General features: G+C 44.7%; 1 protein-coding gene across 1 annotated transcript in view; it reads left to right on the top strand.

Annotated features, from left to right (window-relative positions):
• Positions 1–26,306, top strand: part of Slc6a11 (solute carrier family 6 member 11) — a 122,950-nt gene that overhangs the window by 44,814 nt on the left and 51,830 nt on the right. Inside the window, exon 6 of the mRNA XM_038319605.1 lies at positions 23,025–23,159. Coding sequence (XP_038175533.1) covers positions 23,025–23,159 — 135 coding nt within the window. The remainder of the gene's footprint in view (positions 1–23,024; positions 23,160–26,306) is intronic.

The following is a 26,306-nucleotide window of genomic DNA, read 5'->3' as shown; positions in this document are numbered from 1 at the left end:
GGTGATTACATCTTTGCAAACCTTGAGTTCTTAATTAAAATGAGAAAGAAAACAACAACAACAAAAACAACAACAAAATGAAAAGCAAAAAAACAAAAATAAAAAAAAAACAAAACTAAACTAAACTAAACTAAAAACTTGGCTGTGTGAGGCCCTGGCTTCAATCGTCAGCAGCCCCAAATAAAATCTTTCAGTTTCATTTCAAACAAACTTTAAGCCCAGTGGCTAGAACTTCCCTGCCTATATGGTTGCTGGGCCGTTTGGAAACCTTGGGAAGCTTGGCTTTTTGTCATGGATTGGTATGCACTGTAGGGATCCCTAGTCCTTGGATTTAATGCAGTGATTTGGTCTCTGATTTGGCCCTTAGGAGGCAGGACTCATGTTTTGTAACCACCAACTTGAACTGTACTACTCAACCTTCCCAAGAATTCTTTAGCATGTATAGATGTGCACATCTGCATGCTATGAGGTGCCAGCCGGAAGATATGCTTCATTTGGGTCTCACGATGGAAACAAAGCTCGTGGGGTTGTTTCGTTGTTTTATGCAGCTGACTGCCTTGAAACGGAATCCATCAACAAGTGTTAAACACCTGTTTAGACCTCGCGACAGTAAAGGGGTGGGGAAGCCTGGCGAGAAGTTGAGAATGCAGCCAATCACTGAAAGGTCTTTTGGCTTTGTGGCACAAGGCTGTCATTTACAAATAGACTGGGTAACATTTATACACGTGTGGCCTAGGTAACGCAGCTAAGACATGTCTGGAAGTTATAGCGTGTGAGTAGGTGCGGGTTATGATGGAGGGAGTGCAGCTCAGAGATGATAGGTCGCTTGAGGTGGAGAGGAGAGGGCGAGGTTGGGAAGGGCCCAGAGTGTGAACCCTCCCATCTCTTAGTGGTGGGTTTGGGAGGTAGAGAAATTGATGATGAAACCCGGGCTGCAAGCCCTATGGTCAGAGCCAGGTGTGGTAGCACTGGGAAAAAGGTGAAATACACTAGGAATGGAGGCTGGAGGTGATAATTCATTCCTCTGAGTTCCTATTAAAATTGCAGTTGCCCATGAGACTATACGGGGACATGTCTGGGATGTCACTGAAGTGTCTGGGCTCCGGAGAGGCATGCACAGTGGAATCACCTCATACATGTTAGGATTCTTTATCCAGGGCCTGTGGAAACATCATGCGATGTTTTCAGGCAATGAGCATACTTAGGCCACAGTAACAGACCATGTTACATTCTTCTCTGCCTGTGGATATCTTCTTTGCTTGGATCTGTAAAGTACTGGGTTGCCTCAGGAAAATGTTGAATTTTAAACATGGACTCAAGATCATACTTCTAAAGTTTGTTTTTCAGCATCAAATTCCACCAGCCTATTTTGATACCTTTCTGTAGAAAAACATAGTGCCATCTTTTAAAGACATTTGAAGTACTTTATTGTAGATTTAGTGTGTGATGTGCCATGGCTTGTATGTGGGGTCAGAGGACAATTTAATGGAACCCATTCTCTCTTTCTGTCAGTGGCTTCTGGGAATTGAACTTAGATCATCAGGCTTGGCATTCAGTGCCTTTATCCACTGAGCCGTCTCACTGACTGGAGACATTCTAAATGTTAAACAAGTGGCCTAAGTTATGTTAAATTATTTTAACCAGGCACTGAGCAGATGGTTCAGTGATTATAAGCACTGGCTGCTCTTCCAGAGGACTCAGGTTACGTTCCCAGCACCCACACAGTGGCTCACAAACACCCCTAACTCCAGTTCCAGAAGATCTAATGTCCTCTTCTGGCCTCCAGAGGCACCAGCCATGTGTATGCTAGGCAGACATATGTAATTGTAGGTATCCACATAAAAAAATAAAATTTAAAAATTTAGCTATTTTAATTAAGGAAATGTGTGGCTCATGTATAGTTATAGGGGTGGCAATGGTTTTGGTGCCTTGCAGTCTAATAGTTTGGTAGAGGATTCTCACTTCCATACGCATCCTGCCATGACGTCATGAGGTGTTGACCAGGGCCAAGCTGATGCAAGAATCATTGCCTTGGTATCTCCTGAACTGCTACCTAAATTAGCCTCTTCTCTTTATGAAGTTAGTGTTTGATGATAGTAATAGAGAACGGGCAAATGCAGCAATTCAAAACCATGTGTTATAGGAGGTGGGCGGGAAGCTATGTGCGCAAGAGTTGCTCAGGAGGAACATGCAGGAAGAGGTGGAGGAGTGGCGGGGAGCCTTGGGAAGCACCAAGAGTTATGAGATTTGAAGGAGAAAGAGAGTGAGGCCCAGAAGACCAAGCTGTGGGTGCACACTGGGGCTGGCGAGTCTGGTGAGGGCAAGAACCAGAGTGTGGAGCTCTGGAACTTCTAAAAGTAACAGGTTGTGCTTTGTCCGTTTCCAAAGTTTAATTTAAGTTGCGGGAGAGAAAAGGAAGCTGCAGTCAAAGGAGACACAAGGGGGCAGGTAGACACCATAGTCCAGTCAAAGGAGACACAAGGGGCAGGTAGACACCATGGTCCAAGGAGAAGATGGAAGGGGGTGTAGGCTTAGGGGAGAGTGTGAGGACTGCAAGTCGGAACATACAGATTTGTAGATCCCTGTGGACTTGTGCAAAACCCAGGAAGATGCAATCATAAAGGATTTGAAAATATGGGTCTTAAACTCTGGGGCTCCCACCAGCTGGTGAGTGGGATTAGGCAGTACTAGCCTATCCACAGCCTCAGAGACCATAGGAAGAAAAAGAGCTTGGGTGTGGCTCATGGAGGGAGCATTTGCTTGGTGTGAGTGAGGCCTTGACTCGATAGTAACACACACATACACACACACACACACACACACACACACACACACACACGATCTGGGTATGGTGGCACACACCTTTAATCCCAGCAGTCCAGAGCCATAAGCAAGTAGATTATCTGTGAGTTCAAGGCCAGCCTGGTTTACCTAAAGAGTTCCACTCCCTCCAGGACTATAAGGAAGGGGTGCAGGGAAAGAAGAAAGTGGGGGCATCTTACTCTATTTTCCATTGCTGTAATTAAACACCCGAGGCTGTCGTTTGTTTATTTATTTATTTGTATTTGTTGGTGAGGATGTTCGTGTGTGTGGATACACATGTGTGCGTGTGTGTAGATGCCAGAGGTCAACCTCATGTGTTTCTCTTTAGGAGTTGTCTACCTTTCTGAGCCAGGGTGTCTCTCTGGCCTCGTGCTTCAATGTTTTGAGGGTGGGCTGGTTGACCAGCCAGCCTCAGTGGTCCAGTTGTCTCCACCTTCCCTGACCTTGGATTAGAAGATGACTCCACTGTGCCAGCCTTTGCCTTGGGTTCTGGGAATTAAACTCAGGTCCTCGTGTTTGCACATAAGTACTCTGACGGCTGAGCTGTCTCCCCAGACCTGAGACTGAGCACCTTACAGAGATTTTGCTCATCAGAACTGGTTGATTGGTCCATTGATTATTTAGTCGCTTAAGAAAAGACATTATAAAATGAAGTGGGGCCAGACACTTTTCAAATGGGGGGAGAAGCAAAACGGAAGGGTAATGAAGGGAAGTTTTAAGTCTGTCAAGACAGAATAGAATCAGAACTAAGAAACTGTCAGGCTGGACTTTTAAAGATGAGCCTGGTGTCTTCTGAGATGATCGCTGAGTAGCAGTGGGGCAGAAAACCAACTGAGACAAGAGTGGTACGTGAGATGCCATTCTTCTCTGCCATGGATCTGTTTGTCTGAGGTGAGGGCTGTTTTCAGGAACCTGGCCGTAGCTATGGTCCCTGACCAAGCTTTTGCTCTTCTCCACGTCTCCATCTTTACAAGTGTGCTCAAGAGAGCCAGGACACACAGAATGACACACACGGCACTGACAGACAGGTACACACACACATACACACACACACACACACACACACACACACACACACACACTGGTAAATCCACTCAAGGGAATGTGTGCTCTTTCTTGGTGCACTTGGTTGCTATGGTGACAGAAGCCTTCTAGTCCAAGAAGATGGATAGGGCTTAAATCATTATTAGTCAAGGTACTAGGCATGTTTTTCAGGCAGTAAGCAATAGCTCTTAATGCCAGAGTAAGCTTGGCTGGGCACAGCATGGCATATTTATGTCACTCAGGCTTGTTTTGAGATTGTTTCCATTTCTGTAGCCTTTATGGTGGAGATGTAAAAATCAATAGCACTGTCTCTCTAGCTAATCTTAATTTGCCATGAAATAGGCTTAAACCCTTGGCTCCTGAATCTGGTCATCTTTCGATACCCTGTGGACAAGGATTTCAATTGGACTCAGCTATCCTAATGAGCGTGCAGAAATGCCTGCTGCTTCAGGACCGTGTCACCCAGCATGCAGGGCTCGCTTCTGTCCTTGGAGGTGACGTTTTCCCAGTCTGACACAGTCTGCCTTGCAGGGATTTGCTCCCAGTGGTTTCTAGATCAGGACTAGAGCCACAGAGGCTTCCTGTGACCCTCAAAGCCCACCTCCAGGAGCCCTGAACCACACTCCCACAATGCTGTGGATCCCCACAGCTACCTTCCCAACATGGCTGTGTCTATTCTAGAGTCTCTCAAGGATGGGGGTACCCCAAGCTCGGGATTGAAACTCAGCCTCAGAAACAAGCTCTTAGAAGCAAACACAGGGTTTGACCACAGTGTGCCAGCAAATCTGTAGGTAGAATTCAGTAGAACAGTCTCAAGCGGGTGTAGAACAGCCTCAGTCCTATGCCAAAGGTCCGCTACAGACTTGTATGGTTATGTGCATGGTGCTCACCTGTCCTGAGTCAAGATCTGAATTTCATATTAGTCTAGTATTTACAGTGTGTAAAGGACTTAGCAAGAACAGCGTCAGAGCCTGTGAGGATGCATACAGTCCTCGCAGCTGAGCAGCTCTGAGGAAAGGCACGGCCAGCTACGTCAACAGCTGCTGCAGTTTATACCTTAAAGGGCCCCCAAAGGCCTGCATGTTAAAGGCCCAGTTATCTCCTGTGGCAATGCAGGGACATAGTGGAGCCTTTAGTAGGTGGGGCCTAGTGGAAGGAAATTGGATCATTGGGGTGTGTCTTTGAAAATGATTTGGGGATCTAGACTTCTCTCCCTCCTCTCCCTGTACCCCTCCATCTTCCTTCTCTTCACTTTCACTCTTTGTCCTCCCTCCCTCCTCCTCTTCCCTGACTCCCTTGTACTCTTTCTTCCGCTCCCTGACCACAATGACGGTGTAAACATGTCTCCTCATCCTCCCTCATGATGTCTCTGCCGACCCCATATAACCAGACCAAACCACCACAGGCCAGACCTTCTGAACCCATGAGTCAAAATAAACCTTCCCTCCTGTCTGTCTTGAGTGTTAGATCATAGAGGTGGAAAACTGACTCACACATCAGCCAACTGCGTTATGAAGCAAGATGAAGCAGAGCTGAATAAAAGAAAGTTGCCATCTACCGTAGCTGATGTGCCACGGTCTGGTGCTGTGTACAGATTGGGTTAACTACCAGAGATGGCATAGAGGTGGGCACTGTCAGGGCAAGAACCTGAGGCTCAAAGGACAGACCTAATGAGCTGGGATGCTGTCCTCACTGTCAAAAAAGGATGGAAACCCAGTACGACAGTGACTGGCAGGAGTCCAGCTGATGGACACACACACACATGCACACGCACATGCACACACGCACACACATGCACACACACATGCATGCACACACACACAACCAGACGTTGGCTGTGTGTGTGTGTGTTGTATTACTGTGCTCAGTGTTGTGTGCTGTGTGAGGGCAGTTCATATAGCCTGGGTGAAGGTGGCCATGATGAAAGAGACCATAAGAAAGGGTAGGTCAGAAGCAAAGGCCTCTGGCAGGGAAGCACCAGAAAGCATGGGTTTAAAGATTCTAATTGGATCACAGGGAGAGACTCCCACACTTGTACATGTGGTGGTCAGGGAACAGGCTTTAAAGTCAGGTGGTGGCCTGAAATCCTGTCCTTTCCTGGTTGTGCAAGTGTGTTTCCTTCTGGACATGGCCATAGGTTTTGTTTTATGCAATTAGACCACATGGCAACAATGTAGATAGAGTGGCTGAGGAGGTTAGTGCCATCGTGAGTGGCATCTCTTGAACTTAGCACATTCCCTTCTCAGCCCTCTACTTCTGCCCAGAATGGCCTTGATTGCTGAAATGTGGGTTCATGGAGTTTGGGGTTAGAATGAATCACAGGTGGAGACAATTTTTATGGTCCCAGCCATCATAAAGAAGACAGCATTCCCCAAGCTTCTAAGGGCCTGGGCTTCTTGCCCACTCTTTCCCAGGCCCTGAGATTCAGCCTGGAAGCCCTGTCACCTGCTACAGCTGATGATTCTCACTGGCAGACTGCTTGGGCTGATTTCTCATGCCCCACCTCTGCTTCCTTATGGAGTCAGGGAGTGATGGCCATGCATGCATCTCTGTGCTGTGGGTCATCTTCTCTCCTGACCCTTTGCCCCCAGGCTTTCCCAGCCAGTGAATTAGCCCCTCTTTCCAGTCCCACCCCAAGTCTATTAGTGAGGTGGTCTCCTAAGGATTTTCCAGGACCACTGTCCTGACCCTCTCAGAGCTGAAATGAGACTAATGCAGCCTCTGCCTGAAGTCTAGAACCCTGCTACATGGTTCCCTACACACAAAGGCTACTCATTTGCTAGGATGAGAGGTCACTCCAGCCTTTCTCATGATGGAGTGACGGTAACCTCTGATCCGCCTTCATCATTTGTGTAGGAATTGACCTCTCCTTGCAAACTGGGAAGATGTAAGCTCAGAGAACCATGCACACACCTTGTGCATGGTGAGGCACCCTAAGAGCAGGTCCCCATCAGCACTGCTCTTGAACCATGGCAGAGAAGCTTGAAGCTTTAATTTTATAGCTGAGCCCTTCCTATCAGTTGATATTCATGGTTGACTCCAGAGGTAGCAGATGGTCACTCTCAGTGGCCTACTTCTGGGATTCTCAGGTCATCTTCAACATCTCTATGTGTCTGTGAATGGGGCGTATGGATCTTCTTAGCCAGTGCCTTCATTTAATAACAAAAAATGACCCAGAGTGGGAATAGCAACACCTTCCCAAGGTCAGAGAGGTAGCTGGTGGCTGGTTACCTTCTGTATTGGACTAAGGCTCATACCTTCCCTCTCATGGGATGGACCAGCCACAGGGGTCCAGCCTTCTATTCTTCCTCTTGCCTAACTTAGGGTATGTCCCACAGTTTCATAGCCTAAGAGACCTTGTCTTTATTCCAGCCTACACAAAGGCGAGGTGGAAGGGTACTATTGTAGTGTGAAGCGGCGGGGCTGCGTCCGGCCACCCGGCCGCCGGCTAGCTTTACACCCGAAATAATTACACGGAAACTGTATTCTTTTAAAACACTGCCTGGCCCATAGTTTCAGCCTCTTATTGGTTAATTCTCACATCTTCCTTTAACCCATATTTAGTAATCTGGGTAGCACCACGAGGTATGGCTTACCAGGAGAGATCTTAACCTGCGTCCATCTCGGAGAGGAGCAGCATGGAGACTCCCTATGGAGACTGCCTGAAGCGTCTCCCCAACTCTACTTCCTTGTTCCCACAATTCTGTTCTGTCTACTCCACCTACCTAATTTTCTGTCTCTTAAAGGGCCAAGGCAGTTTTCTTTATTAATTAACCAATGAAAGAAACATAGACAGATAACTCTCCTCCATCATTTCCTCTTTTTCTGTTTAAACAAAAAAGAAAGGCTTCAACTTTAACATAGCAAAATTACATATAACAAAACAGTTATCAAGCAAGTATTACAGTTACAATATTTAAATCTATTTTATCTTTTATCATAACTAAGGAAATCTATAACTATCTATTTATTCTTCAACTCCATCAAAGACTCCAGAAGGATATAATATTACCTAAGTAAACAAGTCATTTGTAACTTTCAAACTCTAGAAATGACAGAGACAACTCGCTGCCTAGACAGTCACCCAAAGTTCCTCTGTACCGTTGGGGCATCCATCTTCAGCCTTCAGGCCCATAGTGTCCAGCAGACTTTTTCATGAAGCAGGAAATTCCAAAAACAGTTCAGTCACTTTCTGCTGTGTCCTGCAGAACGTCTCGCAGACTCTTTAATGAATCAGGAACCCTGAAAGACCATCTCACCTTTAGGCAAGTTCAGCAGTCCTCTCTCTGCGGGTTCTTTGTGTCCAGTTTATGGAACAGTCCAGCCAAGAGCAGTTTCTTGCCCAAATGGCTAACAAACTCCATAAGTAGCCTCTTCGATGCCCATCTTCCTCTCGAAGTAGATTGGTGCTGCCAGGAGCAGACGTGTCTCATTGTCATGAAAAACCCTAAGTTATTAAAACATTAAATGCCATATTCTGCAGTCTTTGAAAGATATGAAGAATGTCTATCTAACTGAAATATATCTCTACATATCTAGAAAATCTAATAACATGACTACAAGCTTAACTATTATCAATGATTATCCATTAACCTATATTTCCTAATTATACATTACAGTTTTTAAAATGAACTACAATCACAATAGCTTAATCAAGATCAGAAATACATATACATATAACAAAATTGACCTTAAAATCTATACCAATGCAAATTCATATCTATATCATCTTCCCCTTTAAATGTAAAAGAACATTTATAAGCAACATTTGGGAAAATGGGCGCAGCTTTTTCTCTCCAAACTGCTTCCTGCTGAATGGGGGCGCTGTTATTTAGGTGTTTCATGGTGTAACCTGTGTGCTAGGTTCCTCTCAGTTGGCAGTTGAGTGAAGTAATTTTTTGAAGATGTTCATAGCAACCTTTCAGGAGGGCGTGGTCTATCATACCATATTGGGATAGAAGCAATCCACAGAGTCTCGTCCTCTGTGAAAACAAAAGAAGAAACTCTTTTCCAAAGCATCATGTTCTTAGATCCAAATCCTGAAGTCATACCATTAAAATGTCCATTCTGGTCTAGACTGGCAGCCCATATAATGAAATGTCTCTCTGTATTTAGCTCCTTTACAGTCAAAAAAATCAAAGAAAACACAACAAAATACATAATCCAGACTCTCTGTGAATTTTCCATTTTTACGTGGCTTATTTTTACTCTATCACTTTACTTCTTTTAATCTATAACTATCTGTACTCTGTCTCTTTAAAGACTTTAACCTTTTGTTTTAAGGCATTAACTTTATTTTTTATATTTTTTTTCTTCTCTCAAGCCTACGTACATTTATATGTCTGAATCTGTCCTATTGTGAATCTGTAATTTTTTAATATCCAGGAGCACTTCTTAAAAGGTTAACCACTTCTTAAAATCTTAAGTTGTGCCAGGTAGAGGTAATACGGTACCGCCTGTTTACAGCCAAGTCTAAACCTTAACTGCGCTGTTATTATGGTAATTGCGATAGACCTGTCTGAGCTCAGCACAATTCAGCATGGCGGAGCAGAGCCAGAGCTGCTACTGCCTCAGTCATTTGGTGTCCCTGAGCTGCACACAGTTAAAGGTACACAGCAGTCCACATTGGAGCTGCACTCAGCAGTTTAATTTTGATACTGAGCGTGCAGCACAGAAACTCTTTTAATCCAAGTCACAGCCGAATCTGACGCGCAGAGCACCACGCAGTCTGAAAACATCTCTCTCTATGGCGGCAGGAATCCGCAAATGCTGTCCCGCTCGCCTAAGCCTGATTCCGCCATCTGCCCAGGTGCAGGCAGGGAGCAGTGAGCCATTGGCATGGTCTCAGAGTACTTTCTTTCCGATCCCAAGCGGGCAAGGTTTTTAAGTGGAGTTAGCCCCATCATACTATCTTGCCCTTCCCTTCATGGGCATCTCTTGGAAGTGGTACACAGTACTTTCATTTGTGTCTTCTTGGCCAGTTGTTATCACATGGCCACCTCGCTGTGGGGGGCAGAGCTTTAGGATTAGGCAGCCACGGGGTCTGTTGAAAATGAGGAGTCTTGGTCTGGGGAGATTTTTTTTAGGCAATTAAGAATTTGGATCCCAGCAACCAGATAAAAATCTTGGTGTCACAATTTATGCTACAATCCTTGCAGCGGGAAGGTAGAAAAGGATGTCAAAGACTTGCTGGCCAACCAGTCTAGCCAAATCACTGATCTTTATAGTGAGTGACCCTACCTTAAAAAATAAGACAGGCAGTGACTGAAGAAGATGTGTCAGCACACCCACCACACACACACACACACACACACACACAGACATGCACACTCTTAAGAGAGGTCTCATTACTACAGAAGAGAAAGTAGATAGTAGATATTAGGGGTCCCTCATGGCATTGCAATGAGTTCCAAGGTCTGATCACTACACTCATCTGAGCCCTTCTCTGATGCTGTCCCACAACACCTTCCTCTCTTCCTCCTTCACCCACTCCAGGGATGCCAGTCCAGTTTGCATCCTGAAGTGGCCCAGTGTTTAGTGACAATCATTATTAAAACACCACTAGTTGGTTGTTGCTTAACAATTCTCTCTCCAACTGCCCAAGGAAATACGACTCTTGTTAAAATACATTGCTTCCATAGGGAAATACCCTTATTGTCTTGTGAGAACATGACAGTATCTATTTCAGATTTAGTTACTTAGAAGTATGTTTTCCCCAACATACACAAATTTTGTTGTAATATTCTTGGGAAATAGCTCTAAAAGTAATAAAAGGGTGGGAAGCCAACTATGTTTATGACAGCCTCCACTCTTCAGATTCTCATCTTCTTCACTTCTTCTCAAGGTCTAATAAGTCCTTAGTGGCAGGTATGTCTGACTACTTGGTGACTGTTAGAATATTATTCCATGGGAATTCTGGGAGTGGTTCTTAGAAATCCAGGTAGGAGGACTATCAGAGATCTAGTTACAGTTAGAAGAATGGTTGTCTAATGACTGGGTGTTTAGTGCTGTGCTTTCTAACTTACAGGACATGCAGATGGGCTGCATGACCATCTGGAGAGGGAAATGGGCAGGGCATTGTATAGGCTTTCTCTAACAGAGGTAGTGGGTAATGATGAGTTTCTGTCAAAATACAGTCAAGTCAGAGGCTCTGGGTTAAAGGCAAGCGTGGAAAGCATGCAGAATCTGCAGCATGAAGGTTAAGGCCAGGCATGAAAGGTATGCAGAGGCTGAAGCATGGTGCCTAAGGGCAGGGATGGAAGGCATGCAGAAACTGCAGCATAGACAGGTCAAACTTCCTAGAGCTTCTTGCTGTGTCCCAAGACAAGCCACCTCCATAATCGTTGAGGGAGTCGGTCTGCAAAGTATAGAGAGAAACCCACATAATCAGTGTTGAAGAAGGTTAGAGATGACAGTGTGAACCATCTCTGGCACTCTGCCGATCCTAGCTAACTACAGGCATTGCCCAAGGCTCTGTGCAGTTATCGGAACCCAAATCAATGTCAGGACCCTGGAGAGCGCCATGGAGTCCTGGCTCTTAGGGAAGGCTCACACTTGACAAAGGACTAGTCTCTTAGAAATGCTGAGACCTAAGGAGGATCTCACATAGAATCCATCTGATCTTTCACCACAAACATGGAAGGAACTCTACTGATGGCGAGCCTCAGAGTGATCTTATACACAAATAAGGGCATCCAGTCACATTGTGAGACAGTCGCTTCCTTGGCTGAGTCCAGGAGGGGTTGACTTAAGGTTAGTGTCTCTCAAACCTGTTTCCCTTTCTTTAGACACAGACAGAGCACCCCAAGACAGTCTTGGGCCAGAATTCTCCTCTTGTTTAACCATATTTAATTTTACAGTTACCATCCTGTTGGACTCAGAGATAACTTGCTGCCCATGGCAGCAGTTCAGTTACCTTGTCTGCTAACATAAAAGACACACCGACGTCTAGAAGATTCAGGTAAATAGCAAAGATTAGCACACACATGGGAGTCCAGTTGTGGAATATAGTGTGGGAGTGACTGAAGCTTGAATTAGTCTGTCCCCGTCTTCTCTGCATCATTCCCTCTCCCCCAGTGCAGAATGGAATCAGCCTGAGAAGCCCCACATTCTGCATCTGCTGACCCTGTGGACCCAGGCCTCTGTCCCCACACCAATTTCCAAATGTCTTTTGAACAGCTCTCCATTTTATAACTCACCCCATTGTCCTGAAAAGCATAGGGAGGGGAGGCCTTTCTACAAACTCTGTGGCATTCCCAGTGACCAGACAGTCTCCCTGCTATGGAATAAATAGCTGTGTCCTGGAAGTAGGGGGGAAAGGCACCCCAGGATCCCAGTATTGGGATGCAAATGAGCAATTAGAGTCAATTAAGACAGGATACAGTGTAATTACCACAATTATGCGACCTTTCTGTGCAGAAGGAGGTGACCTGATACAAGGGGTTTAAATAATAGTGAAACTCTTCATTAACCTAGGGGTGTGCTTGGGGCACAGAGGCCTCATGGCCTAGGCCTAAGGAGGCTGACAAATGGGACCCTCCTCCCTGGGTCTGAGCCACTGCTGGCAATAGCAAGGAACAGCCTGGCTGGGACTACCTTGTCAAAGAACTTACTGTGCCTGTCTGAGACACCCCATCATCTAGCATAGGCCCAAGTGTTGTGACCACCTCCTGCCTCTTCCAGACATATCTTGGGTTCCCAGATGCTTTTGGAGGAATCCTACTCTTTACCAGGGAGTACCTTGATCATGAAACATCTGACTCTCAGAGTCTGGGGGGTCTGTTACAAAGGAATCCCTTGATAACTTTCCTTATAAACACACCTAAAATCCAACACTCACCAAACCCAGTTTATGTGGCTCCAGCGTTTCACATGGACCTAGTGCAAAAGCCATATTTTAAATGATCAGCATTCTAGACTAAGTTCGTGGTTCTGCTCTTCCAGCCAACAAAGAGGGACTGTGTCCATCTCACATGCCCCCAATACTCCGGGACCTGTGGGTGTAGCAGAAATCACACATAAAAGTCCATTCTTCCATTTTAGAAGTCATCACCTTGTTAGGCAAGGCAAGCCTAGTATTTGTTGCTAGAGAGAGCTGGGTTGGCTCAAGCCATTGCACAGGAGTGAGGACATGGCAGTCCTTATAACAACGTCTTGGATGGCAGTTTTTGTTTGTGGGGTGAGAGGTCACTTCTGAGGTGGGCAGGGATATTTTAAGTCAACCACTGTGAGCATCTGCTTCCAGAGTGATGGGGGAAACTTTGCTAACCAGTCACCTCTAAGAAGTGGAACCCAATTAAGGCATGGCTACCTGGAGCCCAGGAAGAAAAACTGGGACTAGCCAGGTGCTCGCTCTCTCTGGGTGATTCCTGCGGGACACAGAGGAGCTTGGAATTTCCATTCTCATGGCGTGAGTTTCCCCTTATAATAAGTAAAAATATAATTCTTTATCTTCAAGCTGGCCTGGTTATTTCACGAATCAAGTTAACATTTATACGAGAACTGTGAGATGGTACAAGGACATCCTGGTGGAGGGCAGAACATGTGACCTAGAGGAAGCTCCGCCAGCTGTGTGGGGACTCAGACACACAGAGGGTGAACACTGTGGGTGGCCTTGAGCTGGCGATGGACTCTGTGAACAAAGGGAGGCTGGGAAAAGGCAGGGGACTTGGAAGAGCCTGGCATGCTCCCTAGCAGTGAGGAACTGGCGGTGGGGATGGGTGAAGACTTGCCAAGTCACACAGCAAGAAGCAGGATTGGATGCTCACACTCGCCACCAAGACTCGACCCTTTCACTGCACCCCACCTTGAGCATAGTCTGCTGGCTGAGACTCACAGGACAGAGATGAACCAGATCTTTGTTGCTGAACCTAGGCAGCAGTGTGGACAGCACTGGACTGTCACAGTGACCTAGAAGGAAGGAAGTGAGGGACCCTTGCTGTGAACTCAGAATACAGTGAATGGGCCAAATGGTAGGAATTGCCTGTAATGGCATATGCGGACAGCTGAGGAAAGAGTGTAACTTCCTCATCACCCCAGTGACCACCTGGAAGCTTCTAGATGTTCAGAAGGCATATTTGGTGTCTATCCCATATCCCTGGCCTCTGCCACTCCTACTTGCCCAGGAATGCCCAGCTCCAAACTACTTTAACAGATACTTCTCAGAGATTTGGGAAGTGCTTCTCTCAGCAGCCTTCTTTTCCTGTTTGACCCTGCAGCACAGTATCCAGACACTGGGGACTCAAACCCACATGCACACAAGTCTTTCATTAAGGACTCGACCTGGGTCTTATACATCCGTGGACCTGCAGGAAACTGGAAATGCACAGTGAGACATGGAGTAGATCAGGCATAACAGATGAGTTGCAACACAGCTGGAGTACTGCATAGGTTGCTCTGAGGCTGTGGGCAGGCTCAGCTGCAAGGAATGCTGTGATTGATTAGTAGTGTCTGACAAGAGCACAAGTGGGTGCCATCACGTGTTGTTTGTGGGCAATCTCTTGACTGCCAGATTTATGTGCTAACAAAAACAGATGCTCTCAGGGGAAAAAAGTCAAAGACAACATAAATACCTGGAGTAACCAAAAATAGAAGCACATCAGAAGGGATTTGGGGAGATATTACATTTCCAACTTTGACCTCTGTTAAGTGGAGATTGCTCTTATGTTTCCTGACTACTCAGGCCCGAATAATCAGACAAAACTATATTAATTACAACACCATTTTGCCAATGGTTCAGGCAAATTTCTAGCTAGCTCTTACATCTTAAATTAACTCATTTCTTTTAATCTATGTATCACCATGAGGCTGTGGCCTACTTGTAAGGTTCTGGCACCTTGCTTCTTCAGCAGCTACATGGCATTCTGCTTGACTCTGCCTTCTTTCTTCCAGCATTTAGTTTAGTTTTCCTGCCTAGCTATATTCTGCTCTGCTATTGACCAAAGCAGCTTCTTTATTACCAATGGAAATAAAACATATTCATAGCATACAGAGGGGAATCCCATATTATCTGCCCTTTTCTGTCTAACTAAAAAGTAAGGTTTTAACTTTAGCATGGTAAAATTACATATAACAAAACAGGTATCAAGCAAGAGTTGCAATTACAATATTTAATCTATTTGTATTAGCAAAAATTAAAGAAAATATTCTATCATCTATCTTTGTGAGCCTAAAGTTTTGTATCTAATTTATCTATTATTATAACCAAGGAAACCTATAGCTGTCTTCAACTCCATCAAAGACCCCAGCTGGATATAATATTACCTAAGTAAACAGGAAATGCATTGTAAGCAACTTTCAAAGTTTGAGAAATGACAGGACATTTCGCTACTTGAACAGTCACCCAAAGTTCTTCTATACCATTGGGGTATCCATATTTAGCCTACATACCCATAGTGTCAGGAAATTTTTCCATGAAGCAGGAAATTTGAAAGACTGTTTTGCCTTTATTGGCAGTTTGTCAGTCACTTTCCTCTGTATCCTCAGAATGTCTGGAAGACTCTTTTATGAAGCAGAAACCCTGAAGGGCTATCTCACCTTCTTTAGGCAAGTTCAGAAGTCATTTTTTGTGGGTCCTGCATGTTCAGTTTATACAGCATACCATCAAGCAGTCCAGGAAAGAACAGTTTCTTGCCCAAATGGCAAGCCTTGTCACATGGAAGGCAAATTTCATAACAAGCTTCTTCAATGTTTATCAACCTCTTTGAAGTAATCGATACTGCAAGAAGTAAACATGTCTCACTGTCAAGAAAAGTATGTTTTTAAAACGTTTAAAATGCCATATTCTGTAAGTCTTTGGTGTTGAAAATTATCTATCTAACTGAAATATGTCTCTGTATACCTAAATGCCTACCTAATGTGATTAAAATTTAATTATTATAAATGACTATTAATCTGTAATTTTTAGTTATATATTACATTTTAAATGAGATGCACAATACCTTTAACAAGAGCAGAAATACATATACACAGCATAACAAAATCAACCTTAAATTTGTATCAATAGACCAAGATCCATACCAATGCAAAGTATTTATCTCTATATCATATCCCCCTTATTTTTGTTAGACATTCACTTTGCCCATTAATCATTTATAACTATCCCTTTTAAAATGAAAATAAATATAAATAAACAGTCATTTTGGGAATTTGGGCATAGTTTTCTCCTAATTTCTTCCTGCTGTTTGTTGGGTGAAGTATTTTTAGGGTACATGGAGACCTTTTGGGGGTGTCTTGTCCCATCAAACCATATTAGTCTGGAAGGAATCTGTAAATCCTCATCCTATGTGTAAGCAAATGCAGAATCTCTTTTCCAAAGTAGCATATCCTTAGACTCAAATTTTGAAGTCAAGATACCTTTAAAATATATATGTATTGGTTTAACAGCCTATACAATGCAATTTATCTCTGTACTTAGCTCATTCACAATCAAAAAATTCAAGGAAAATGCAATAATATAAATAATCCAGACTCTCTGTGTATTTTCCATCTTTATGTGGTTTAATTTTTTTACTCTATTGATTTTTAATTATTTTTACTCCTTTAATCTCTTATTCTCTGTACTCCTTCTCTCTCAAAAGCCCATGTACATTTATCTAACACTGTGACTCATTCAAAGGTATTTTTTGTCTTAATCTGTCTTATTGTGTATCTGTAATCATTTTCTGACCAAGAGCACTTTGAAAATGGCAAGCAGTTTGGTCGCAGTGGCCTTGAATGCTGGCTCCACCTCTCTTGGCCTTTTTATATGGCAGAGATTTGTTTACTACCAGCTCTGTGATCCATGCTCATTGCCCCAGCTCCAGGGATGCAGCAGATCTATGTCACCATTAAACAACTTATAGCACTCTGTGCACAAACCCCAAATGTCATTCATGCCACCAGTACAAACCAGGAAGCCATTTCTTAAAGGAGCTGTGCTTGTGCTTACAGACACAAACAGAGCCTATCTGAAAAAACATGCAGCTACTAAGAAGCTGTGCTTGGCTCCTGTTTTTGTGGCCCTCATTTTTTAAAAGCTTTTTTTGGTCTTATGTGAATCTATGCCAGATGGTAGGCATCAGTTTGTAAATGGAGGCTACTTTTTCATTTCTCGGCCACTCATACCTGAATGATCAAACAGAAATTATATTAACCATAATACTGTTTGGCCAATAACTTAGGTGTCTTTCTAGCTAACCCTAACATCTTAAATTAACCTATTTCTATTAATCTATGTATCACCATGAAGCTGTGGCCATTAAGTTTCCAGCATCTTTCTCCTTTGGCAGCTACATGGCATCTGCCTGACTCCACCTTCTTTCTCCCAGCATTCAGTTTAGTTTTCCCACCTAATTCTATTCTGCCCTGTCATAGGCCCAAGCAGCTTCTTTATTAACCAATGGCAATAAAACATATTTGTAGCAGAGGGAAATCCCACATCAGATCCCACTCACACCTTGTGTATATTGTATAATAATGTTCCCAAACCACCTTTTGTATCCCTATTGATACTGTCAAACTTTGGCTTATGCGTTAATCTTGGGTAATACATATCAGCCAGTAGTTTCTTTCTGGCCATAAACTTGCCTACTTGTGGTCTATGGGCAGCTCATTTTCACATTATCTTTCCTTTATGGTTTTATTAAAAGTGTAAAAATGGGTGCTGAGAGGATCCAGACAGTGTCCACCACAAGAGACATTTGGGCCATTGCCAGTCCAGCAACTGTCGCAGTGGCAGCAGAGACCGTGATGACCGCAACCACAGCAGCTATTATTCCGATATCACATTTTTCTCAATACAGGGTCACTTCTGCTCGAATGGCCTTCTCTCAGACCAGAAAAGGAATGATCGTTGGTACACAAACTAACAGGGCAGCTGAGGAGCTTCCATCCCTGAAACTGCTCAGGCTGCAGTCTCTGGAAGAACAATCAAGAACAACATCTCTCTCCCCAAAAGTACTATTCCAAAGTTAGCAGGCCCATGGCCGTACCACCACATGTTAATACCACCTCTTAACAAATCTGGACTTTGGCTGATACACTCTCCCCAAAGCAAAGTTCCTTGCAGATCAAAGTTGGCTGCTGTAGGCCAGCAATGGGAAGCTGGGATAGGTCCATGATCATGTGTCATATTACTTTTTAAATCCTCCTTATTCATGGAATACCAAATATTTCTTAGTCCCATAGCCTTGCTATATGTAGCATTTGGAGTAAAATCAGCCATGGAAGCATTACTGAGTATTACACAGTGATATAAAAATGAAGAATTTTAAGAGTGATTCTGTACCTTAACAAGACATAATGTATCCTGAAGAGAAATAGTGTCATTAACAGGAGTTTGTTCTAACAATTGGTGGAATAAAAAGATAAATATAAAGGACTTAAAAAAAAACAAAAAAGTGAGCCGGGCGGTGGTGGCGCACGCCTTTAATCCCAGCACTCGGGAGGCAGAGGCAGGCGGATCTCTGTGAGTTCGAGACCAGCCTGGTCTACAAGAGCTAGTTCCAGGACAGGCTCCAAAGCCACAGAGAAACCCTGTCTCGAAAAACCAAAAAAAAAAAAAAAAAAAAGGTGTAAAAATAAAGGTATGGACATCATTTGGGGAGCATGGCTGTCCTAATGTAATACAGAAACAGAACACCTACTGGGAGCTGCAAACTGTGGCATTGCTTCAGAACCATCGGCATTTAATGGTCACACCACCACCATTTTGAGGCTCAAGCTACTGTCCATACTGCCTGGGCACAGTGAGGGTAGTACATTTGGTCAGGTCTTAAGGAGTCAGTATTCCAATAACTCTATCTACTCTATAGAGACATCAGAGGAAAACTGACAAATTCAGCCTCGCCAAAGTGGCCTCACAGACTAAGGGTAAATTCCTATGAATGTGAGTCATCCTTATGGTTTACATTCTCATCCTTTAACTGTGTGAGCAAGGACTCATGGCGGCTGAGCTGGAGGAAGAAACTATGGGGAGCCTGGAACACAGCGGCCCCTGGCCACTGCATCTGATCGACACGTGGGTGTTACTAAATGAGCAGCTAGGTTGTCACTCTCTACCTGACCTGTAGATTTAAGCTCACTGAGTAGAACCCAAAAGAATCGTGTGTGTATGTGTGTGTGTGTGTGTGTGTGTGTGTGTGTGTACTTACATATATACAGGAGCCAGTGAGATGGCTTTAGTAGTAAGGGCGCTTGCTGCCAAGCCTGACAACCTGAGTCCAATCCCTGGGATCCATGTGATGATAGAAAACCAGCTCCTGTAGATTGTCCTATGACTTATACCCCACCCTCAACATATACCCATACCCACATCCACATAAAATAAATGAATAAATCAGGATTTTAAAATATTTAGTTTTGCTTATGTTTTAAATTATGTATAGATATGTGTATGCATGCACACGCATGCGTGTGCGCATACACACACACACACACACACAAGCATATGGATACATGAACACGAGTGCAGGAGCCCTCAGAGGACAGACGGGTCAGTTCCCTAGGAGCTGGAGACATATACAGTTGTGAACCATCTGATGTAGGTTCTGGGAACCAGACTTGAGCCACCTGGAAGAGCAGCAAGGGCAAGTACTCTTAAGCACTGAGCCATTGCTCCAGCCCTCACAAATAATGTTTTAGAGAATAGGCAATGCTGAATGTCTGTCATCGACAAGGTCTAGAAAGCTATGTGGAAAAGGAGGGGTTTTTTTGGTTTTTTTTTTGTTTGTTTGTTTTTTGTTTTCAGCAATCAACTCACTGGCCAGCAACCAGCCACCCTGTTGGTTGACTGCTGACTTTTTTCTTACTGTTAATATCCACTGTCCACTCCAATTGTGTGTCTGACTCGCATACTCTTTCTCTGGATTACAGTATGTGGCACTGTATATGACAGTAAGAGAATGCACTGGTCATGTGACATGCCTGGGAGCACATGGTTTGTTGGTAGCTGTGATGCAGGCATTGGTGGGCTGAGGGCTGGGCTACAGGCAGCAGTATCATTGAAGACCAGAGATAACATCCACATAAAGTGACCCAACTTTCCAGATGTGTCCATAAGATGCATTATTTCTGTCCCCTGCTGATCCTCATGTCCTGTTGTTTGAGGGCTGTATTTAAACCTGTGCTTTGTGTTAACCAAATGACTGGGCTTCTCTCAGATGGAGGAATTAATGTGGAATTTTTAGGAATGTCATGATGATCTCATGTATAATGGGATGTTCAGATAAGTGACCTTGGGAACAAGCTGATGTGGCTATGAATCCACACCCAGCCTTGATTTATTGGCTGGGTGATTTGGGCAGGTTGCTGAGCTCTCTGTCCTTTCTCGTATATAAAAGATGATAACTCTCCATGCTCAGAGCACCATCTGCACTTGCCCAGTGTGCAGCTATGTGTGGTGAGCAAAGCCAGTACTTCTATCATGTGCATGTATGTATGTGTGTACAGTGTGTGTGCAGTCATGAGTGTGTGTGTGTCTGTGAAGGCATGTGTATGTGCATGTATGTATATTTGCATATGTGCCTGTGTGTGCATGTGCTGTGCATGCCTAACATGCAGTAGAAATTCCATTTCCCCCTTCTCTCCATTCCTGGTCTCCATGTCCTAAGCTCCTACTCTTTTGGGGCTCAATGTCTGGGTCACTTTCTGTAGTGGCGTAAACGAACGACAAACAGAATTAACCAGGCTAAATATTCAGCTTTAATAAAAAGATGAAAAAGGGGAAACTTACAAAACCAGAGTTCCAGCGAAGAGCAGGAAACCAAGAGACCCAAAACAAACAAACACAGATCTTTTAAAGGTATTTGGAGCCCCGGAGGGGTCACGCCCCTCAGAAAAGGGATTGGTCAGCTCCCCCATCAACTTTCTTGGAGAAGCCCATACTGACTTCACCTTTAATGGACTGCTGCCTCTCTGTCTACCACAGAGTACATTATCTGTCTCTGTGTCTGTCTTTTCCTCTAGCTGGAAGCCTCTTAGAGCAGAAAGACCTGCTGCGTGACTCTTCCTCACCTGGGCATAACTCAGTACTGACTGCACAGGAATGGCTTTAGTGCTGAGTGAGTGGATAAAGAATAAGTGAGAAGGTGAACAAAGGAATGATGTGAAGGACTGGAGCCCTGGCCAAGTCAGACCCAGCCTGCCCAGAGCGGGAGGTGGTAGCAGAGGCAGCCTGCTCAGAGCACACACTCTCCCTGTGATACCAGCAAGCCTGTGCTGCATCTGTGCGCACTGAGGGCTATGCAGAGCTAAACTGGGATCTAAGAATGTCCCTGGCCCTTGAATCCTGATAAGCTCCCTTCTACACAGGACTGGGGAGGTCTCAAGAAAGACAGTGCAAGTGATTGGAGAAGAGAAACTGACAAAAGAAAAAAAGAGTCTAACCTGGCAGACACTGGGTCCTGCAGGGCCCTTCAGTGGGAAGAGTGGCTGGCACCTATGATGGGGTCTGTGAAGTTGGGAATGTGTGATGGGTTGGTCATCTCTACATGAGCAGAATTCAGAACGGGGGCTCCAGGAGGGTTGTGTGTCTGCTCTTAAGTGCACTGTCTCTGTTCCCACATGAATCTATGGTTCAGTCTCTGTTAACTTCTCTGGGTCCAGTCATCTGCCTCCAAGCAGACCAGGCCAAGGGAGTTCCAAACAGTGCTGCATCCTTTACACTCCTTCAACTTCCTACCCCCACCCCATCCCTGCCCATACGGCCATCTCCCCCCACGTCCCAGCCTATCTTTGGTTATTAAAACACTATTATTTGTTTATTTATTTGTTTAGTTTTTAGTTTTTGAGACAGGGTTTCTCTGTGATGCAGTCCCGGCTGTTCTGGAACTCACTCTGTAGACCAATCTGGTCTCAAACTCACAGAGATCCACTTGCCTCTGCCTCCTAAGTACTGGGATTAAAGACATGTGTCACCATTACCCGACAAAATTTTATTTTTATTGAGAGAAGTTCTTTTCAAAATTTCAGGTCTTGGCCCATTAATAACTTGTGAAATAGATTTAAGAGTCCTGGCCAGGTTTAAAAAGATGAAATAGAGGACCCGCAAGATGGCTCAGGAAAGGGTGCTCGTTGTCAGCCTGACAAACTGGGTTTGATCCCTGGGATCCACATGGTAAAAGAGAGCACTGATTCTTGGGAATTGTCCTCTGACCTCCACACATGTGCCATGCCATGCACACAGCCACACACAGTAAGTGTATCAGGCTTCAAATGACAGAGTCTGATAGACAACATTAGCAAGTGTCCCATGTGGAAGTGATCTGAGAAACTTCCTCTCCAGAGCTCAATGAATGGGGTTGTGATTTCTATTTTTTTCGGTGAATTTGGCACCCACTACTATCCAGCTCCTCATATGCCCTCATTATACACTCCCCTGAGGAGTAGGTAGAGGGAGACAAATGGGTATATGTGGGCTGGTGGCCCCTCTCTCCTTGGCTCCTGGTGAGGCCCGCCACGGTCACTTCTTCTTTTTCTAATTCTATTTATTGTAGTAAGAATATTAACATGAAATCTCCCCTCCCAGTAATGTTTAAATTCAGGACACATTGTTGCTGACCACGTACAACCTTGGATGATGCATCTCCTTCTCATGTTCGTCTTGATGGATAGGAATGTCACATTCACTATGACAAAGATGACAAGGGCGGCACCATCATCCCACGCTTTGCTTCTGTGAGTCTAGTTTAGGTGCTTCCTGTCAGTAAAGCCATATAGGAGCCACATCCGCGAATTGAAAGAAACTCAGAAAATACTGAATGGAGGTTTGCGTTGGAATTGAATGTGTAGACGTTTTCCTCGTCACTCTTCCCCAGATAATGTAGAGTGCTGTTTGCATGGTGCCTGCACTGTAGCAGGTATTGTCAGTCATAAGAGATGGGTTGCTATACACAGAGGATTGTGGGGCTCTCTGCAGACATGGTGTCATTTGCTGTGAGAGACATGAGCATCCATAGTTACTGGCAGCTATGAAAACAAGACCCTGTAGATGCTCAGAATCAACTGCCTTGCTGAGCCTGGGCTGTGTAGATGGATACCCATGCATCTAATCAAATTCAGGGCAGCATTCCTAAAGGACAGTCTGCAGAGTGCAGCAGCTTGGAGAGGGAGCTGTGCGGAGAGAAAGAAGCCCATAATTCCCACTCTTGCCTAATTCTTTTCTCTCTCCTCCTGGGCAGGTCGTGTATGTCACTGCAACCTTCCCCTACATCATGCTGCTGATCCTCCTGATCCGAGGTGTCACATTGCCAGGTGCCTCTGAAGGCATCAAGTTCTATCTGTACCCGGACCTCTCCCGGCTCTCTGATCCACAGGTAAGGGTTGTAGCTTAAAACACAATGTCACCATCAGTCACTGAGGCTCAATGGCCAGGTGAGTAGGTGGAAGCCTGTGGCCTCCTTGGGATAATAATTGTTAACGCATCAATTAAACACATAGGAAAGCAGATGTGGTAAAATACAGCTGGAGAACATTTAAAGGTAGCTGTGTGACCTAGTGACATGGACGGTTCTTAGTTAGTGCCTTCAATGCGGCATCCCGCACAGGATTGAGAACTGCATGTCAAGTCACCTGCTATGCTTAGGATTGGGCATTTTGGATCTGAGACTTTTCTGAGTATTGGGATATTCACATATATTTGATAAACATCTTGGAAATGGTACCCAGTTGTAAGCATAGTAAGCATAAAGTTTATTATTTCATGTATGCCTTGCATAATATGTGCTTTTGGTTGTTTTGCATGTAAAATAAAATCTCTTGCCATGATATGTTGACAGGCTGGAAGTTTCAGAATTTGGTTTGTGGGATCAGAGATACTCTCATCCAGTACCATGATTTCAAAACAGCATTCATGTTTTTCTTTTATTTATTTGTTTGTTTTTAATTTTGAATTAATTTATTTTTAATCACGCTGTGTGCACACATGTGTAGGTTGGAGGAAGACAGAGGCGTCAGATCTTCTGGAAGCTAGAATTACAGGTGGCTGTGGGAATTGAATTTTGGTCCCTGGAAAAGCAATATATGCTCTTAACCACTAAGCCAGATATCTCTCTAGCCATCTCCATAGATATTTTAGCTAGCTATACCACCATTGTATCTAGGCTTTCTTTCCTGAGGGGTCTGTGGTTTGTTGACAGTACTCATGGTCACAAATGAAGGACATGCTAAACTCCAGTTAGAACTCGATTTAACAAACTTTTTTCCCTGCCTGATGTTACAGACCTGCCACAGAGGATCTTGGTGAAAAAGTAGGTCCTCACTGTGATTAACTGTATTTGTTGAAAAATTCACACCAAACCCACCCCCACCCCCATACAAAGAATTGGAGAAACTGATTCATTTATCTCTAGTCTTTAGTCAGGTATAGATTATCCCAGTCATAAGTAACACGTGTTTATGCCTGAGCCCCTCTGAGTGGGCTCATAGTGAAGTGTCTGGGAGTGTGTTAAAGAGAGACCCCTCATCAGCCAAGTCCTTAGTCTCCACTCCATGCCAGAAGCCTTCAGGGAGTTTCCCACTCTCTACTGGGCCCAGGTCCACAGTAATTCCAGCATATAAAGCTACTCGCTCAGGGTTGGCTGTGTCCACCAAGAAGTGCCAACTTAATATAGAAACAAACACATGGATCACACAGAATTGGTGTCTAACTTCCAGAGTTTGAAGCTTCCAAGAGATTTCAAGCCTGAGACTTTTGGCTCCCTCTGTCTGGGCAGTGTGGATGGAAGGCTTTGCCGAGCACTGGTTGTTCAATGCAACTCAGAGGTGCCTGTGACAGTGAGTGATGGGGCCAGTGGAGTGGGACACGTGCTCATCTTTACCAGTTTGCCCTGCCTTGGGTTTTACCAGTTTGTACTGGCCTCCTGTAGCACATCCCAAATCACAGGCAAGATCCCCAGGAAGAAAGGAATTGGCTCCTGACTGCTGGCCTGGTCAACCATCACTCTGACAGCAGGGTCTCTACTGAAGCAGCAATTTGGGGCTACACATATCCCATCATGGGTCCATCTTCTCTTGTTTGGTCTACACTTTTGGTATCAATAGAAGACAGGTTCCTGCCTGTGTCCTCTGACCACTCCCTTCTTCCCCCTTGGGCCTTACCATCCATGAGCCATGACCATGAGCATCCTCAACATGACGTATCTAGACCTTGACAATCATCAGGGGGCCTGGAGCTTGTTAAAGATGCAGGCTCCTGGGGGGTTACTTTCAGTGAGTCTGGGGTGGCTACAGGACAACCAGGTAGGTAAGGAGCCTCAGAGATGATTCTGATAGCCAGAAAAGGTTGGGGAAATCCAGTTGCCACTTCCTCAGAGCCCTACATTCACACACAGAAACACAGAGATATACATATACCAACATACATACATATACATAAACACACATACATACACAGAGATGTAGAACACAAATATAAATGCACAGAGACATACAGACACAGAGAAAAACTCATATGTACACAGATAAACATGCATACAAATACACATATGCCCATACAGATGCACAAGTGTACACACATGCAGACAAAGGAAACACATGTACCTATACACAACTGCACATGCAGAGAGAAACACATGCATGTGCACACTGATGCACACACAGAACTTGTATACAGATGCACACACTTATGTACAGATGGACATGTTCACAGATGAGTACGCATGGACACACACTCTGAGAACATGGATGAATCAGCACACACACAGTCTGAAAACACAGACGAACCAGAGACCTAGGAATCTGCTCAGCTCTTCTCTGACCGTCTCAGATTCTCACTGTCTTCCCAGGTCTCCTTCTACGCTTTAGTTGCTCCACCAATGGCCTGAAAGGCTGAGTTGTAACCTCCTATAGTCACAAGACAATAAAAGATCGTTCCATGGCTATCTACTTTTTCTGAGAGCCAAGGAAGAGACCTTAGGAGGGCAGGGAGAGCCTAGAGCTCCAGGTCATTGTCAGGTCAAGTTTCTAGTCTCTGAGCCTTGGCCCCAGGCTGTCCATCCAGAGCATCAGGATGTGGGGGCTGGGCTATTGGGTGAAATGACCCACAGATGGGAATGTCTCTCCTGGTTAGGAATCACGGCAGTCCCATGAGCGGCTGAATGATTGCTGAGAGTTTTCTCGCAGAGGCTGCAGGCCTGTGCACCGCAGTGTGCATTGTACTAGATCCTGGTCCCTGGAGTCCTCAGCTTGGGAGAGAGGACTGTCAGGTCAGGATATGGTGAGATCAGAGACCTTCATCCTGTGCCTTTTCCTCTTGGCTCACGGTTCTCACCTGTCTATTAGTGTCAGAATGTTTGTCTGCCATGCAGGGTTGCTGCAGGCACAGTACATACATGTACCCGAGCCCTTGCCTTTCTCGTCTGCTGCCCAGCATCAGGCATGGCACATAGTAGGACCCTGGGTCATGTTGGCCTATATCTGCTTCTGAGTAGGACAAGTCAGAACCCCACAGCCCAAGAGGAGGG

Source organism: Arvicola amphibius, chromosome 2, assembly GCF_903992535.2.
Source record: "Arvicola amphibius chromosome 2, mArvAmp1.2, whole genome shotgun sequence".
Classification (NCBI taxonomy): domain Eukaryota; kingdom Metazoa; phylum Chordata; class Mammalia; order Rodentia; family Cricetidae; genus Arvicola; species Arvicola amphibius.
The sequence above is the reverse complement of the archived record's forward strand: the minus strand, read 5'-3'. Positions and strand labels throughout refer to the sequence as shown.